The 18,797-nt window shown below is 42.3% G+C and overlaps 1 protein-coding gene across 14 annotated transcripts in view; it reads left to right on the forward strand.

Moving 5' to 3' along the window:
- Nucleotides 1-3,622: 3,622 nt before the first annotated feature.
- PPP4R3B (protein phosphatase 4 regulatory subunit 3B) overlaps nucleotides 3,623-18,797 on the forward strand; it is an 82,251-nt gene continuing 67,076 nt past the window's right edge. For 12 of the 14 annotated variants that reach the window (XM_063618001.1, XM_063618006.1, XM_063618004.1 and 9 more), the window contains exons 1-2: nucleotides 3,623-8,705; nucleotides 10,350-10,405. In XM_063618001.1, coding sequence (XP_063474071.1) covers nucleotides 8,564-8,705; nucleotides 10,350-10,405 — 198 coding nt within the window. In that variant the 5' untranslated portion in view covers nucleotides 3,623-8,563. The remainder of the gene's footprint in view (nucleotides 8,706-10,349; nucleotides 10,406-18,797) is intronic. The other 2 variants (XM_055240585.2, XM_055240578.2) reach the window with 2 other exon arrangements.

Consider the following 18,797-nt stretch of genomic DNA (forward strand, 5'->3'; position numbering starts at 1 on the left):
AGCCATTGCCCAAAACCCATCTTACTGTTTTCTTGCACCACTTGGTAAACCACCTGTCTGTTCTGGTCCTCAGAGAAGCAGATGCCAAGAAGGGATTAGACATGCAAGATATTTATTGGGGGAAATGTTTGTGAAGGATAAAGTGGGAAGGCTCAGGAATTGGCAGAGAGCCTTCAGACTGTGGTGCAGGTCTGACTTCTGTAAAAGGAAGAAGAGAAGGAAATATTGGGTAGAAAGGGCCTCGACTACACTGTAGTTCTAAGATAGTCTCATCCAGGCTGATGAGAAGTTCCCCAAGCCAAAGTTGCCCATTAGAGGAGTTCTGCACTGGGCAAGAAAGAACAAGATTAGTACTCCTGCTGTGCTCAGCCACTAGCTGAGGGCGATTCAAGAGATATGTGGCATTGACAGGAATGCATGGTAGTTCCAAAGGGGTGGCAGCTGGCTGTCAGTCACCTGTAGTCCCCAGAATAGGTTCTCTTGAAGATCTGAGTGGAAACTTCTATGGCCACAGTCAAAACGCAATCCAGGGCCAGGTGCAGTGGTTCATACCTATAATCCCAACACTTTAGGAGGCCGAGATGGGAGGATTGCTTGAGCCCATAAGTTTGAGACCAGTCTGGGCAAGATAGCCAGACCTTGTCTCAAAGATAACCCCATAATCATTCCGAAACTGTAGCAATTAAAACTCTATCATACTAGAATTGACCAACTACAGCAATTGAAACAGTAGCAAATTCAGACTCAAACTCAGATATATGTATGTATATGTGTATGCATGTAAATTTAGTAAATAATATGATAAGATAGCATTTTCAATTGTATTTTCTATACATGATGTTGAGACAACTGGATATCCATTTGGAGGAAAAATTTTAAATTAGCATCCTACTTCATATATATTTTTAAAATTCCAACTGGATTAAAGAACTAAACATTTAAAAACCATGAAAATATATTAGAACACCAGAATACATGGAAAATTAACCATACACAGTATGTCATCTCTTTGACAGCTAAATAAATTTTTAAAAAGTGTAGAGCCCAAAAGGCAAACAAAATACAAAAGAAATTTCAACAAATGGTTGTATGACAAGCCGATGGAAAAGTAGTAGTAGACTTAATAGCAAAAGGCACAATCTAAAAGCCTCCACAGGTGATGAAAGAAAAAAAGAGAGCTAAGGCCGGGTGCAGTGGCTCATGTCTGTAATCCCAGCACTTTAGCAAAGAATATAAACGTTCACAGAAAAGGACATACATGTAGCCTTTTAAAAATATAAAAAGATGGGCGCAGTGGCTCACGTCAGTAATCCCAGCACTTTGGGAGGCCGAGGCAGGCGGATCACGAGGTCAGGAGATCGAGACCATCCTGGCTAACACGGTGAAACCCCGTCTGTACTAAAAATACAAAAAACCTGGCGTGGTGGCACACGCCTGTAGTCCCAGCTAGTCAGTAGGCTGAGGCAGGAGAATCACTTGAACCTGGGAGGCAGAGGTTGCAGTGAGCCAAGATCACACTACTGCACTCCAGCCTGGGCAACAGAGCAAGATTCCATCTCAAAAAAATAAAACAAAATGAAATAAAATAAATTAATTAAAAGAGCGAATTCTTTCCACAAAAAAATTAGAAAGGATCAGTGCAGAAAATTTTAGGGAAGGGTGAAAGCCTACATAAAGAACACCTACAGCCCTGGGTCTATTCCCCAATCCCATATAACCAAAGAACTGCCACCACCCCCACACATACACACACACTCATACCCACACATGCCCCTATAACACCACCACATCCCAGGAGCCTAATTTATTTTCTAGAATGGGAGAGACTCTTGACTTGAGAATATTAGTCACAGTAGATAGTAGGGGATTGTGAAGCAGGGCTAAAGTGAGCATTAAGTGAAAGCCTGAATGCCAAACAGTGGGACCTCTAGCCTCCTTCCTCTGCCTCCTTCTAGAATACCTTTACCCAGGAAAGATATGGGGGAATCCCTGAATAAACTATTACTGCCCCCTCTCTACTCCCTGCAAGAGAAAAGACTTCTAAAAACTGATATTTGGTGAGTGGTTGGGGAGGGACTATGATTGAAAGAGAAAGATCACCCTGAAGAAGGCCGGAAGTCTATAGTTTTGCTCTTGAGAATAGAAAGCCAGATAGGGGCCAAACCATGAAGAGCTTTGAATGGCATCATAAAGAACTTTATCCTAAAAGAAATCAGGAACTTGAAAGATGTCAAGGGAATATAATATGGTCAGATTTATTCCATGAATCTTACTCAGTGGTGTGTCAAGAACTGACTGCCTGGAGATAGAAATTAGAGATCTCAGTCTGGGACTTTCAAATATGTAATATAAGTCTGATATGGTAGCTATTAAATTGCCTGCTAAAGGGAATGTCAAATTGAGTAGTAAACTTCTAAGGGAAGTTTCATTCTTTCAATAGTTATTGAGAACCTGCTATGTTTGACACCCTGTGCTAGACTAGAGATACAATGGTGAGAAAAAATGCAGTTCCCTGGACTAATAGAGGTTTTTCATCTAGATGAGAAGACAGTTATTAATCAGAAATCATACAAATATAAAGCTACAAGTATGACAGGTGCTGCAATGGAGGGGTGCATGGTGCAGTGAGCGTGTAATAGGATATAATGGATTCTCTGTATTCCTAGCATCGATTTTACCCATACCTCATAGAGTAGCATTCGTGGGATTTAAGTGGGATTAATGTAACTTCCAGTTCCAGGGATAGGCCCTGATTTGCCCCAGCCAATCAGTGCTTGACATTCTCTAGACCACAAAACTCTAGGTTTAGGGGTGGACATGTGACCTAAATTAGTTTAATCACATTGAAACTGTGAAATACGTGAAAGAAACTCTCTTTTGATATGGACAAAGAACTACATAACCTTGGGAGATCCTGACCACCATTTTATGATACAAAAGGAGTAAGCCTTAGGATGAATCTGACAGCAGAAAGAAAATTGAGTGGTAGAAGGAAATCAAGTTCTTGCTGATAGTGTTAAGTCACTCAATCAAATCAACCTGAGGTTCACCTTATCTTCAGACTTCTCATTTATGTGAGCCAATAAATTCTCTTATCATTTAAACTAGTTTAAATTGGATTTTTTGGTAATTGTAACATTCCAAGGGGGATTTGTTCGAATGTGGCTTTTGTCAAAGAAAAAAAAAAACCCAGGGGATTTGAAATAGGGAGTCCAAGAAGGCTCCTCCAAGGAAGTGATAATAGTGGCAACATTTAAAAGATAAAATGGGAGTTATTAGGAGATGATTGGTGAGGAAGAAAGCTCCAGACAAAGAGAATACCTGTGCAAAGACAGCAAGCATGGGCATGAGTCTGAAAAAAGAGTGTGCGGGTTCTAAGATGCAGCTGGAGAGGTAGGCAGAAGTAGGATGAAAAGGGCTTTTTAAGTCACTGAAAGGATTCTGGCCACTGAAATATTTTTCATAACATATAGGGGTGGATAGGATACATCGTATAATACACATAACAGCCCCTCACAACAAATTATCCAGCCCCAGATGTCAGTGGTGCTTAGGTTGAAAAACTTTGCTCTAAGAAATTAACCTACAAAGACATTGGCACACATAAAACAACTTTTGCACAATCATTTATTGTTTGAAATTACAAACCATTGGAAATGACACAAATATACAATAAGTGAGTTAAATAAATTAGGGTACATTTGTACAGTTGATGCAGGATTTTTCTTGGCCACTTTGACAGCCAGAGACCTCCGGCTGGCAACACCCCATCTACTCGGCCCACCAGGACATGTCTGGCTTGTGCTCAGGCACGAATCCTGCAGCCACCATGGCCTGAGCCCCTGGCAGGAGGGGGTGTGTGAGTGAACAAGTGCAGGGCAGGAGTGGGCTCTGTGCGGGGCTTGTGGCTGGACCAGGTGTGTCACATTGAGGGAAATGTGGTGGCACCCAAACAGGGGTGCTCATGACCCTGAAGTCCCAGAGGGGGTGTTACAGTATGCTAAGAGCTCTTTTAGTTCTGCCGTCTGCAGCCCAGTGGACAGTAGCTTGTTAACAGCTCTATCAGTCCCACTGCCCCACTCGGGCCCGTAGCTTCAGGACTGGCTCTGCCCCACTGCTGCTTCCCATCGCATTGGGTGGGGCGGTTGCCCTCCACCAGCAGAGGGCGAAGGGCCACAGTGTTTACAGCCTTCTTTGTATCTGCGTTTGGTGGGTCCCAAGTTTTTGTTCTGCATCCAAGAATGAGGTTACGCTGACAAAGGGTGAGGAGGGTGGAGAAGAGTTTTATTTGAACTATGAAACAGCTCTCAGGAGAGAGAGGATGCAAGGGTGGTCCCTCACTCAAAGTCAGGTGGTCTCTATCTCAGTGTGGCTGAGTCCACAGCTTTTATGGGCTCAGAATGAAGGCGTGCATGCTCATTGGTTTGTGAGTATGCAAAAAAGGCCAAAACAACAGCACCACTCAAAGGTAGGCACGACAGTGTAAAAAAACAATTAGGAAAGGATATGTGTAAAATAGGTGAAGGGTGGGGATCAATCAGAAGAAAGCATGCCAAATGGGAAGAGAGGTTCTCAACCTGGTCTGTGGATTTACCCTGGTCTTGTGGCTAGCCTTTAAACTGTCCTCAGCTTGAAGGGTTTCACCAGGGACCTGCCCCTGTCTGCCTAGGATTTGTCTGTCTTTTGCGGCTATCACAGTGGGATACTATGTAGCCATTAAGTAGAATGAGTTAGCACTGACCCAAAAAAGGCTGTCCTGGGCACGGTGGCTCATGCCTGTAATCCCAGCATTTTGGGAGGCTGAGGCAGGTGGATCACCTGAGGTCAGGAGTTTGAGACCAGCCTGACCAACATGGTGAAACCCCATCTCTACTAAAAATACAAAAATTAGCCAAGCGTGGTGGTGGACACCTAATCCTAGCTACTCAGGTGGATGAGGCAGGAGAATCATTAGAATCCGGGAGGCGGAGGTTGCAGTGAGCCGAGATGGCACCTCTGCACTCCAGCCTGGACTGTGTATGAAAAAAAAAAAGTGGAGGGCAGGGAGTCAGATATGGTGGCTCACACTTGTAATCTCAGCACTTTGAGAGGTCAAGGCAGGCAGATCCCTTAAGCTCAGGAGTTTGAGACCAGCCTGGGCACCAACATGTAGAGACCCTGTCTCTACAAAAAATAAAAAGGAAGGAAAAGAATAGTATTCCATTACAGTCATGTATCCCTTAACAATGGGGATAGTTTCTGAAAAATGGATCATCAGGTGATTTTTTGTTGTGTGAACATCTTAGAGTGTACCTAAACAAACCTAGATGGTGTAGCCTACTACAGAGGTCCCCAACCTTTTTGACACCAGGGACTGGTTTTGTGGAAGACAATTTTTCCATGGAAAGGGGGAGTTGGATTCTCATAAGGAGTGCACAGAATAGATCCCTTGCATGTGCAGTTTACAACAGGGTTCTCGCTCCTACGAGAATGTAATGCCCCTGCTCATCTGACAGGGGGCAGAGCTCAGGCCGAAATGCTGGCTCCCCTGCCACTCACCTTCTGCTGTGCCGCCCAGTTCCTAACAGGCCCTGGACCACTACATACATATTTATATATAGTTACCTGTATATGCATAGAATATCTCTGGAATAGGACTAGATACATACTTTCTGGGCCCAGTGCAAAATAAAACCGCAGGGCCCTTGTTCAGAAACTTTTCTGAATTTCAAGTTAGTGATAGCAAAACATTAAACCAAGTGCCTATCTGTACAGGTCACCACCATGAAGCCAGTCCTCCTCTGGCAACATACGCAGGAAAATGGAATAGAGGTGATTCCAAGAGGAAAATTCCATGAGTGGCAGGAGACAAAGACTAAAAGAAGACTTAGTTTTCACTATGTATCTTTCCCTTTTTTTTTTTTTTTTTGAGACAGTCTGTCACTCTGTCCTCCAGGCTAGAGTGCAGTGGCGCAATCTTGGCTCACTGCAACCTCTGCCTCCCGGGTTCAAGCGATTCTCCTACCTCAGCGTCCCAAGTAGCTCGGATTACAGGCCCCTGCCACCACGCCCGGCTGATTTTTGTATTTTTAGTAGAGACAGGGTTTCACCACGTTGGCCAGGCTGGTCTTGATCTCCTGACCTCAGGCAATCTGCCCGCCTCGCCCTCCCAAAGTGCTGGGATTACAGGCGTGAGCCACCATGCTCAGCCTCTCTGTCTTTAATTTCATATGTGTAAAGGCATTACTTATTCAAAACAACAAAAAAGGAAGATTGTGGGCTTATTTGGTTAGCAGCTCTTTGAAGTGGAACTTTGATGACTGCCTGAAGCAAAGAACATCTGCTGGGGAAAATGTGGTTATGGGGGGCCCTCAGACTTGGACAAGCACTGGGCCCCGTGCTTTGGAGGGGTCTGAAATCCATGGAATCATGGGACTGTAGCCACCTGCAGCCCACTCTCCCCTTTTCAGACCATGCTGTGGGTACTCTAGAATTCCCTACCCCAAAAGCCAAGCCTGACTCCAGGGTCTGCACAATCCTCTTCCCAAGTTCAGTCTTCCTGAAGAGTAACCAAAGGGTGAGGCCCGGACAGAAGGCTGGATAGTGTCTAACATCAGGCTCAAAAATTGTGTGAAGCATTCTCTGACTCTTCCAAGGCAGAAATGTTATTTTCTCTGAGGTCAAAATACATTTTGTCCACATTCATCACATCAATTAAGTGGCTCTATTGTTATGTACTATATTATGATGATTTAGTTCAAGTACATTTTCTGAGGTCTCCTGTAGATTTTAAAAAAACAACTATGAATCCAGATTTTGAAATTATTTCTATCAGCATGTGTTGTGTACACTGACCCATGTCGTAGTGTACTGCTGAAGGTTGTCCACACTTAAGCGACCTGGTCAAAACATAAGCACGCTTTAACAAGACCATTGATTAGTTATGACTACAACTCCCAAGATGCACTGCAGGGTCAGTCAGTGTGCGCGTCTCGCCTGGTTTTCACCGATCAGGCTAACGAGCTGCAAAGAAGTGGCAGCTGAACGAGCTGAGAGGCTGTATTAAAGAACGAATATAGCGGGGATGGGGAGAGGGCGTCTATGGTCCCAGCTACTCGGGAGGCTGAGGTGAGAGGATCGCTTGAGCCCTCAAGGCGGAGGCTGCAGTGAGTCGAGATAGCGCCACTGCACTCCAGCCTGGGCAGCAGAGAGACCATCAAAAACAATAACAAAACGAATAAAGGGATTCTACCAAGAGCGAGCTGGTACTGAAATAAACGACACGCTACTACAACAAGCGCGGGACTATATCCAGCGCACAATGTGCGATAACAGCCTCAATGCAGAGAGAATCCCTCCTTTCCTTATTCAGTGCAGGAGACCCCTATAGAGAACGCAGGAAACGCCCGCGAGAAACTCAGAAGTATCAAAACAATCACAGATGTTAGGAAAGTAGCTCCCCGCCACTTCCCTAAACTTATTTGCGGATTTACTTTCCAAGGTTACAAACACAAGAAGAGCACTGTATTTTCACGAAGCGGAAAATGTGCTTTACATTGCCAGCAAAGAGCCTTAACGGTGAAGCCCTCTGCGAGAAACAGGAAATCGTCAACACACTTTCGAATTGCCTGGAGAGTTGTGTCCACAGACAATTCCTGGTTAGATGCTTAACTGTAACAGACTCCATAACGGGGTTTAGCGGGCTTCCATTCGGCTGAAAGGGCTCCACGTTCTTTCCTTTTCACAGAAAGGTTTAAACTTATTTTTCCTCCTCAGGCGGACGGAGAGAGCTTCCTTCCGTCAAGGTATGAGAACACTTTTCCTTCCTTTCTATCCGGTTCAAGGCTACGTACTTCCCCAGTTTGCTTTGCTTTGCTTTTTCCTCAGAGCTGAGTTCCTCGGAACGTCACATACTGGTGCCAGCCAACAACCTGACGAAGCGCAGAACCGGAGTCGCCTTCCCCCTAGCGGCCTCTCGCGGCGCAGGCGGGGACGGGAAGATCGCGAGAACCTCCCGCCCAATTGCGACCCCGCGCCAGGAGGCGGGGCCGAAAGAGGAGGAAGTCTCGCTGAGGTACTCCCGCCCCAGTCCAGTACCCCTCCCCGCGAGAGCGCCGAGCATGCCGGCCTGGGAAGCGCGTGCAGAAGCGGAGGTGCGGTTCATGGGACTTGTCGGCCGCCGTAGCCCCTGCTAGGACAGCCCGTGCGAGCCTGCTGGAGGAGGAAGAGAAAGGCAGAGAGAGTCGGGTTACAAGATGGCGGATCTGTAGTAGTTACTGCGGCGGCGGCGGCGGCGGCTGCGGTGGGAGAGCGAGCGAGCCCTGGGGGGCAAAGGGACGGGAGAGTGGGTGTATGCGGGGGTGAAGTGAGAGGTAACGGGGCCTCCGGGCGGAGAGGTCTCACTGGCTCTTGTCACCCCTTCTCGCGGCTGAACCTTTGGAGCCATGGTGAATTCGGGCCTCTCCGGAGACGCCGCCGCCGCCACCGCCACAGCCACTACTGCCTCTACCGTCTCCCAAGAGTGAGGGGCGCGGACTAGGTGAGCGAGGAGGCGGCGGCTGGAGCGGTGGAGACAGCAGCCACCATGTCGGATACGCGGCGGCGGGTGAAGGTCTATACCCTGAACGAAGACCGGCAATGGGACGACCGAGGCACCGGGCACGTCTCCTCCACTTATGTGGAGGAGCTCAAGGGGATGTCGCTGCTGGTTCGGGCAGAGTCCGACGGTAAGGTTATCGGAACTGTAGAATGGGGGATAGTGCCTCTGGTTGGGGCACAGCCTGGGGTTTAGGGCCCTGGGCCCGTTACCGTTGCTAGTCCTTCGGGACAGCGCGTTGGTTCTGAGCTGGCGCTTGTGTACGGCAAAAACAAACTACTGTACTTTTGACTGGACTTACCCTCAGAGACCGAGACTCTGTCCGCCTCCCATCCCTCTTAAGGATTGGACTCCTTCCTTTCCAGTCCCTCCTCTTTTGAAGAGGGGAGAGTGTGAGAAAGAAGGGAAGAAGTAGTGAGAGACTAGGTACTGATGTCGCCCTAGGAGCTGACACCCTTCTCCCCCTTTATTCCTTTATTTTCCTATCCATTATACGTCTAGTACAAACGGTTTAGCGAAACTTTTCTTTCTGAGTGTCGTTAAAACAAAATTGTACCAACGGGCCCCAGGTGCCACAGCCGACAGGTGCTGGGGAAAACTGAAAGACACCTTTTCCTGGCTGTATTGATGACTGTTGCCACGATACATGGACACACAAGCACATACATCTTTAGTGTGAATTTCTTCGGGCTGCCTTTGTAGAAGGCGCTATGAGAAAGTGAATGCCTTACAATCTAAGCAAGTTGGGACACCAAAGCAGGTTGTAAACTGCTGTATTCTTTGGTTTATTGTAGTTATGTGAAGTATTTTAAATTACAAAATGTAGAGCCGTAATTAAAATGCCTTTTATAGTGTAATCTGGACTTGATTTGAATAACTGATGTAGGCAGTTAGAAAAATAATCTTAGGTTTATTCTTGACATATTTTGTATTCTTGCTCGTCCCCTTTTATTTTAAATAGTCATCACATTTCTACAGAAGGTATTCTTTTGTTCTTGAGGAAAGGATAAATGCAGCACTGTAATTTCTATACTAAGTGTTTAATCCCTGTCATGATGTTTTTGTTTTGTAATTTGCATTATTTGTTAAACTGGGAATGCAATAAAACAAGTTTTGTTAAAACGAATGGCTTGAAGTGGTCATTTAGACCTTAAAATTTTTATTTCAATAAAATTTTAATAGTCATCTAGTCTCCTCATTCCTTGGTTTGAATGTTGGTTTTAGATGAATTTTTTCTTTAAGGGCGTATGGGAATAGGGTGAAATATTTTAGATTAAATATGAAGCCTAGATTTGGAGAGAAAATGTGAATTCGAATACATTTTATTAAAATGTCCAACTGGGTAAAAAGACATGAAAAGTTTAGGGTGGTGGTTTAAATGTGTATTTTTTTTTTTTTTTTTTGGAGACAGAGTCTTGCTCTGTTGCCAGGCTGGAGTGCAGTGGCGCGATCTGGGCTTCCGGGCTGCTGCAACCTCTGCCTCCTCTCTCTCTCTCTCTCTCTCTCTCAAGCGATTCTCCTGCCCCAGCCTCCCCTGTACCTGGGACTACAGGCATGCGCCACCATGCTCAGCTAATTTTTGTATTTTTAGTAGAGACAGAGTTTCACCATGTTGGCCGGAATGGTCTGGATCTCTTGACCTCGTGATCTGCCCGCCTCCCAAAGTGCTAGGATTACAGACGTGAGCCACCACGCCCGGCCTTAATATGTATTCTTAATTTTATTCAGGGTTTTATCATTTGAGACTTATGATACATTATTTTTTATCTTTCAGGATCACTGCTCTTGGAATCAAAGATAAATCCAAATACTGCATATCAGAAACAACAGGCAAGTAGTTGTTTATCTTTAATTTGAAAGACTTCATCTGTGATCAAGAAAGTATTAATCTGACAAAGGTGGGAAAGCTTTCCTGACAAGAAAAAAACATGTTTGGTAAACAAAGATCATGTGTATTTCTCTTGCAAGTTAAAAGTTTCAGACTGAAAGTTTTTGTACTGGTGATAATTATCATTTTTGGATTAAGCCACTGTCGGTGTATTCTAAGATGTATTTATTAGTATTATTTAACTGTAGTTAGCCAAGTCTCTTCTATACCTTGTACATGAAACCTTTTCTGAGTCACGTTTAAAGGAAATGACATAGAACAAAATTCAAAGGGATACTCTTAAAGCAAGGAAAGCCTGTTTGTGGTGTAAAATTAAATCCTTTGACTCAAGTAAAGGTAGAGGTTTTGAAGTAGAAGCATTAAATCCTGCTCTTTAATTGTTGTGTGTTTTTAATATAGTAATCAATGGATACTTTACGAAAATGTACATTACCAATTATGTAACATTTTCCGTTAATATTTATTGTCTTATTTGGGAAAGAAAATGTGTATTGTGTTTTAGCATGCCTGATTAATCTGAAAATGGTAGCAGTGATTCAATCTTTTTTATTCTGTGAATGTTTTTATTTTTATTATGAAATATATTAAAATTGAAAAGTAAGAGAATAATGGGTGTCTACTGTAACACCACCAGATTTAACAATGTTAACGTTATGCCATATTTGTTTCAAATATTTTTGTAATATTGAACATTATGGATAGAGTTAAAGCTTGTTTGTATCCATCCCGTTCTTTACATTCTCCATCTCTTACATAGGTAACCACTATTCTGAAGTTGATGTGTATTCTTTGTGTACATGCTTTTATACCCTTTCTGCATATGTATGTATCCATAAATAATATGTAGTCTGTTGTGTGTTTTTAAACTTTACACAGTGGAGATCATACTCTTACATGTATTCTGCAGCTTGCATTTTTCACACATTCATTTTGAATATTTGTTCATGTTAATAATGTAGATCTAGTTTTCTTTTTAAACTCTGTATAGTATTCTTATGTATGACATACACCTGTTGTTATACATTTGAATTATTTCCAGGTATTCTTTTTTGTGTGTGGTATGTAAAGTCACAATGGCAGAGATTTTTGAAGGAAGATAAATTATTTTAGGATTACATTTACAGCATCAGTGCCCACTTCAAGGTTTATGAAAATTTGGATGCCCAGAAACAAGTACTTCATAGTTGGAGGAATAAAATTCTGTCTGTTGTGCAGCTTATTATTACAAAGTCTAACTGTTAAACAATTATTTTATGTATATAACACATTCTTGATCAGTTATTTGAAATACTTTAAAATTTTCAATATTCTATTCATAGTTTTTTTCTCTGTTTAGAAAATATTATGTGTCTTTTTTGCTGGAGAAGCAAATTAAACATTTGTCCTGAATTGAAAACCTGAAGGTGTTTCCTATATTTTAGACATTTTAAGGTAGACATTTAAGTAAATTTAATTTCTAAGTCAGCCAGGCAGCTCTCACTCTCTGTCTTTATACCGAATTTTTACCAGATAATCACTTTTAGTTTGTTTTTGTTTGCTTGCTTCTTTGTGGGGAAAGAAATACTAATTTTTTTTTTTTACCATATTTCTCTTATCTGCATGAATATAAAGTTATCAGGAACTTTGTTCTTAAATGTAACTAAGTCATAAACAGTTCCCTACAAATTTAGTTTTGTAATAATGGATTAATAATGGATTCTTCTCAGATTACATATAAGATCTTCTAGCTGTTGTTACTTTGGAAAGATCACATTATGGAGTAGGTTTGTATTTAAAATAGTTGCCCAACATAAGTTAAAAATACACAGTGATTCTGTGAATACTTTAGAATCATTAGGATATGTAGGTAATTTCATGTATAATGTTGTTCTACTAGAAAATTAGTTCTAGATAATTAGCATTTTTGTATACACTAAGTATAAAGTATTGGAAAAATTGCGTTATTTAAAAAAATTACACCACTTGGAAATGTTTTCTGTTAATCACATTTAAATAATATACTATTTGGGCCTTTGTAATAGTTTATTTTTTCATTGGGGTTTTTTTTTTTTTTTTTTTTTTTTGCAACATAACATTCAGGTGTATAAGAGTACTCTGGTAATGAGAAGAATATGGAAACACTGTAGAAGAGTGAAAAACTTGTGTGAATGATGTTACCTGTTTATTTTTGTTTAAATTGAGTACACTTTTCTAACTGAAATCATAGGGCCATTTAGGGGTTATGTTAAACTTAGTTTCTTTGTAATGGATATGGTTTTTCATATTTTCACCTGAATCTTCAATTTCCACTTTTGAAAATAATTTTTTTGAGAGGGTCTTCTTCTGTCCCCTAGGCTGGAGTACAGTGGTTTGATCACAGCTCACTGCAGCTTCAACCTCCTGGGCTCAAGCAGTCCTCCAATTTCAGCCTTCTGAGTAGCTGGGATTATGGATGTGAGCCACCATGCTTGATTAATTTTTTTTTTTTTTTTTTTTTTGAGATGGAGTCTCGCTCTGTCACCCAGGCTGGAGTGCAGTGGCACGATTTCTGCTCACTGCAAGCTCCGCCTCCCGGGTTCACACCATTCTCCTGCCTCAGCCTCCCAAGTAGCTGGGACTACAGGTGCCCACCACCACACCCAACTAATTTTTTGTATTTTTTAATAGAGATGGGGTTTCACCGTGTTAGCCAGGATGGTCTTGATCTCCTGACCTCATGATCTGCCTGCCTCGGCCTCCCAAAGTGCTGGGATTACAGGCGTGAGCCACCGAGCCCGGCCAAGTTGACTAATTTTTTAAAAAAATTTGTAAAGATGGGGTCTCATTATGTTGTCCAGGCTAAATTTGCACCTTTAAAAAATTTATTACAAAACTTTTTTGTTGTTGTATTTGTAGAGACGGGGTCTCACTATGTGGCCCAGGCTGATCTTGAATTCCTGGCCTCAAGTGATCCTTTTGCTTCAGCACCTCCATGGTGCTGGGATTACAGGTGCGAGCCACTGTATTCAGCTTAATTTGTAGTTTTTTGAAGTTACACAAATTGAGGTTTCCAAATACAGTAACATTTTTCTATGTTTGTTAGAATTATCCTTTGTAAAAGGCATCATTTAGGTTATTCAGTGAATTAGTCTAGAAAGTTATTAATTTCCAAATATTACATGAAGTCTGTTGTTCATTAGTGGAGTTAAAGTTTTTAAAAAAAAAAAATGTTTTCAGTGATGGTATCTTGCTGTGATGCCCAGGCTGAGCTTGAACTCCTAGGTTCAAGTGATCCTCTCATCTCAGCTTCTCCAGTAGCTGGGACTACAGTAATGGGTTAAATTTTTTGTTTCCATTAGTGGGTTTTTTATTAAAAACTTAATGAGTAAGTGAATGAGATGTTTATAGGCCATTTTGCTATATTAAAATATGTTGACTGTGCCAGGCATGGTGGCTCACACCTGCAATCTCAGCACTTTGGGAGGCCAAGGCAGGAGGATCCCTTGAGCTCAGGATTTTGGGAACAGCCTACACAACATAGCAAGATCTCTGTCTCTACCAAAAAAAAATTCAAAAATTATCCAGGTGTGGTGGTACGCAGCTATAGTGCCAGCTACTTCTGGAGCTGAGATGGGAGGATCATTTGAGCTTGGGAGGTCGAGACTGTAGTAAGCCATGATTGTACCACTGCACTCCAGTCGGAGAGACAAAGCGATGCCTTGTCTCAAAAAAAAAATTTTTTGAGTAAATTCAGAGGGGAATGTTTAACATTCTTCTTTTAACATTACAGTTTTAAAATGAGCCAACTACTAAATTGTGTGCTCAAGATACATCTTTTCTTTCAAAAATGAAGTACCAAATTGTGAACTTAAAAGGAGTTAGAATGAGTCAAGCTGAATGTCATATGACTGGATATTGAAAAGTCGTTATTGATTCATATCACTTTCTTCCTTGCTGTGCACAGTACTGAAGTCGTTAATGGAAGAAGATGTACTTACCCAATAAACTTAAGCATTTAAACATGTTGGAAAGAGAAGAGAATCATTATATGATACAACATGAAATAACATACCTGATAGGTGTGACAGAAATTTTAAGTTACTTAAAATCAGTCCGACTGATACTGACTAAATCAAAAGCAGAGTCAAAGCCAGGTATAGTGGTGTGTGCTTGTGGTCCCAGCTACTTGGGAGGCTGAGGCTGGAGGATCACTTAAGGCCAGGAGTTTGAGGCTGTAGTGTGCTATGATTGTGCCTGTGCGTAGCCATTGCACCCCAGCCTGGGCAACATATCTTAAAATAATAATAATAAAAAACAAGAGTCATACTAGGCACAGTGGCTCACACTTGTAATCTCAACACTTTGGGAGGCTGAGGCAGGAGGATCACTTTAGTCCAGGAATTCAAGACCAGCCTGGGCAACATATTGAGACTCTCTCGCTACAAAAAATATAAATTAGCTGGGCATGGTGACACACACCTGTAGTCCCAGCTGCTTGGGAATCTGAGGTGGGAGAATTGCTTGAGCCCAGGAGGTCAGTGCTGCAGTGAGCTGTTACTGTGCCACCTCACTCCAGCCTGGGCGATAGAGCAAGACTGTCTCAAAAAAAAAAAAAAAACCCAGAGTTATAAGAATGTGTACCTATTTAATACAATTGTGTGTTAATTGGGTTTGAGAAAATCCTTGTTGCAGTTTTATTTGGAGGCAGGATGTAACAGATGAAACAGATACAGAATGATAATAAGATAGCTGATAACAGTGTTTTACCAGTCTTCACTGAAAGCCCATGAAAGCATTTCACACATGAGGCAACAAAGGTACAGAAAGGGTAAGATTCTTGACTGAGATTATACAGCAGGTATGTGCCAACACAAAATATAAAAAGTAAACTTGCGTTCCACAGACTTAGAGCAGTAGAAAATTAAGGAAGAGGTTAATGTAAGCTGGAATCATTAAGAAAAACTTCATTCTTGGTGGTGGTAGTGGAAGGAACTGTGATAGGGAAGGAAATATACTTGCTACAAAAGGTATTAAGCCTATTTGTAGCAGTGGTTTCTTCCCCGCCCCCCCCAATCCCAAATGTGATAATACACAGGTTCAGAAGGGGACATTACAGGTTCCTGAGTAGGAGCCTGAAGTGATACTGTGTTTAAAGAAATGAGTGTGGCAATGTCATGAATAATAAATTGGGGAGGAGGGATAGGGTGGAGCAGAAAATCTTTGAGTAGCAAGACCTTTTGCAATAATTCAGATACAAAAAATGAAAGTCTATTCCACCATGGTAAGTGGACTTGAAAAGAAGGAACAGAGCTCCAGTATATTTTCAAGAAAGTGCTGGAAAATTTGGTAAATGATTAAATATTAAAGAGAAGGAATCAAAGGTCACTGGTAGTGTTTTTGAGTCTGGCCAGGAAAATGATGGTTCTTTCCAGAAAGTGGGAAGTTGAGCAGGTTTACATTAATCTTTTGGTTTGAGGCTTATTAAAAAAATTTTTTTTAGTATGTAATATATTAGCCCAGTTAAAAATTCAAAAGGTATTTATTGAAGTCTTTTTCCCACGCCAGATTCTGTCCATACAGTTTCCCTTGCTAGAGGCCATTGACATCACCAGTTTCTTATATATCTTGCTAGAGGTATGCATATGTAAGCAAATATGCATACAATTGTATATATTTTTTCCCTTTTGTTGGTATAAATGGTAGCATACTATATACTGTTTTGTGCTTTGCTTTTTTTTTTTCTTCCATCTGGGCTTTGAAGTTACAGTAAAATAAATAGAGTTTTTTGTGGGTTTTTTTTGAGACACAGTCTTGCTGTGTTGCTGAGGCTGGAGTGCAGTGGCGCGATCATGGCTCACTGCAACTTTAACTTCCCGCGCTCAGGCTCCCACCTCAGCCTCCTGAGTAGCTGGGATTGTAGGTGTGCACACCATGCCTGGCTAATTTTTTGTAGATTACGGGATTTTGCCATGTTTCTCAGGCTGGTCTTGAACACCCGAGCTCAAGCAGCCCACCCACCTTGGCCTTCCAAAGTGCTGGGAATGCAGACATGAGACGTCACACCAGCCCATGAAAAGGTCTTAAAATGAACATCTGGGAATAGAGATAGGGTAAGACTTTCCGGCAGGAGGTTCTAATTTAAGAATCATAAAAGGTCTAGCGTGCCAGTAGTAGTCCCAGCTTTTCAGGGCTGAGGCAGGAGGATCACTTGAGACCAGGAGTTTGAGGCTGTAGTTCATGATGATCACACCTGTGAATAGCCAACTGCACTCCAGCCTTTAAAAAAAAAAAAAAAATCAGATGAATTGTGAATTTTTAGCTGCAAGGTAACCTCCTTTGAGGTAATAGCTATAAATTGAGAGAAGAACAGAGCTCAAGACTGAGTCTTGATCTGACCACATTTATTCATTCAGAAATACCTCATTGAGTGCTCCTTCTGGCTGGTCACTCTTTTGTTTGGAATTTTTTTGGAAGCAGGGCGGTGGTTTTGAGATAAGACTGTCTCCCAGCCAAAAGCCCAGTGGCATGATCAAGTCTCACGTAGCCTTGACCTCCTAGGTGCGATCCTCCCACCTCAAGGCCTTCTGAGTAGCTGGGACTGCAGGTGCATACCACCATGCCTGGCTAATTTTTTTAATTTTTAGTAGAGATGAGGTCTCACTATGATGTCCAGGCTGGTCTCAAACTCCTGCGCTTAACACTTCTCCCTCCTTGGCCTCCAAAAGTGCTGGGATTACAGGCATGAGCGTCCATATCCAGCCAAGTTGGGATTTTTAAAGTAAGCTTTTGAAGAGTTTATGCAAAGTGATGACATGATCCAAAATACTTAATACTATCAATCTGTGGAATTGAAGAGAAGCAATAAGTGGGAAACTCATTGGGAGATTGCTGCATAGTCCAAGCAAAAGATAATGTTGGATTGGATTGAGGTGATACAGATGGATAGAGATGGATGGATTTTGTGATATATATTGAAGGTAGAATTGACAGGGCATGCGATGGATCAGTTATTGGTAATCAGGAAGAAGAAAGATCAGTAACTGTTGACTGTTTCCCGAGGTCAGTCCTCATCATTGGAAAAGAACTCTAAATATAAACCCCATTTAGTTTCTGGTATTTTGACAAGATCAGAGAAAAGAATTTAAAGTTAAGAATGAGGGGCTGGGTGCAGTGGCTCCCACCTGTAATCCCAGCACTTTGGGAGCCCAAGGCCGGCAGATCACCTGAGGTTGGGGGTTCAAGACCAGCCTGGCCAACATGGTGAAACCCTGTCTCTACTAAAAATACAAGAATTATCCGGTGTGGTGGCACACGCCTGTAATCCCAGCTACTCAGGAGGCTGAGGCAGGAGATTCACTTGAACCCAGAGGTGGAGGTTGCAGTGAGCCAAGATTGCACCACTGCACTCCAACCTGGGCAACAGAGTGAGAGTCTGTATCAAAAAAAAGAAGAGCAAAAGAAAGTGATGATGAAAAGGTGCTCAGTTACCTTAATTCAGATTTCATTGTTTACCTGGACCTTCTCTCAGAACATTGATTGTAGCCAAAATGGAAAAGGCATTGGATGGCTGGATAAAGGGTTTTGGATTTCATTCTGTTAGTAATATCCATTGACCTGACTGTAGATAGTACTATCTATAGATCTAGTCACCAGAAGGACCAAGGCATGGTTGAAGATTGCAGCTTTGAACCCCATCTGCCATCCTTCAGAAAGGGAGAGGGGCTGAGGGTTTATTAATCACCAGTGGCCAGTGATTTACTTAATTATATCTGTTTAATGAAGCCCCCATAACAGCCCAGTAGGACTGGGTTTGGAGAGCTCCCAGATAACTAAGTGGAAGTTCCTGGAGGATGATGTACCCAGGGAGGTAATGCAACCTTTGAGCCTCTTACCCCATACCTTGCTCTATACCTTTCTTCGTTTGTATCCTTTAAAATATCCTTTATATTATAATAAACTAGTAAATATAACTGTTTCCCTGCGTTTTGTGAGCTACTTTAGCAAGTTAATCAAATCCAAGGAGGGGGTCATGGGAAGCCTGATTTATAGCCATTTGGATGGAAGCAACCCAGGCTTGCAATTGGCATTAGAAGTAGGAGGCAGTCTTGTAGGGCCGAGCCCTCAGCTGTGGTATCTGACAGTGTCTCCAGGTAAACAGTGTCAAAGGTGAATTGGACAACACCCACCTGGTGTCTAATATGGAACTGATTGATTATTGATGGGGAGAAATCCTCACACTTCTTGGTGATGAAGGTGACAGCAGTGATTTGTGTTGTGAGAGTGTGGTATGAGAAACTGTTTATTTCTATATTCTTGTACCCACCTTTTGTGAATTATTGTAGCCTATATGTGGAGATAACTGCAAATATTTTGTAA

The sequence above is a fragment of the Symphalangus syndactylus genome, chromosome 14 (assembly GCF_028878055.3).
Source record: "Symphalangus syndactylus isolate Jambi chromosome 14, NHGRI_mSymSyn1-v2.1_pri, whole genome shotgun sequence".
Taxonomy (NCBI): Eukaryota; Metazoa; Chordata; class Mammalia; order Primates; family Hylobatidae; genus Symphalangus; species Symphalangus syndactylus.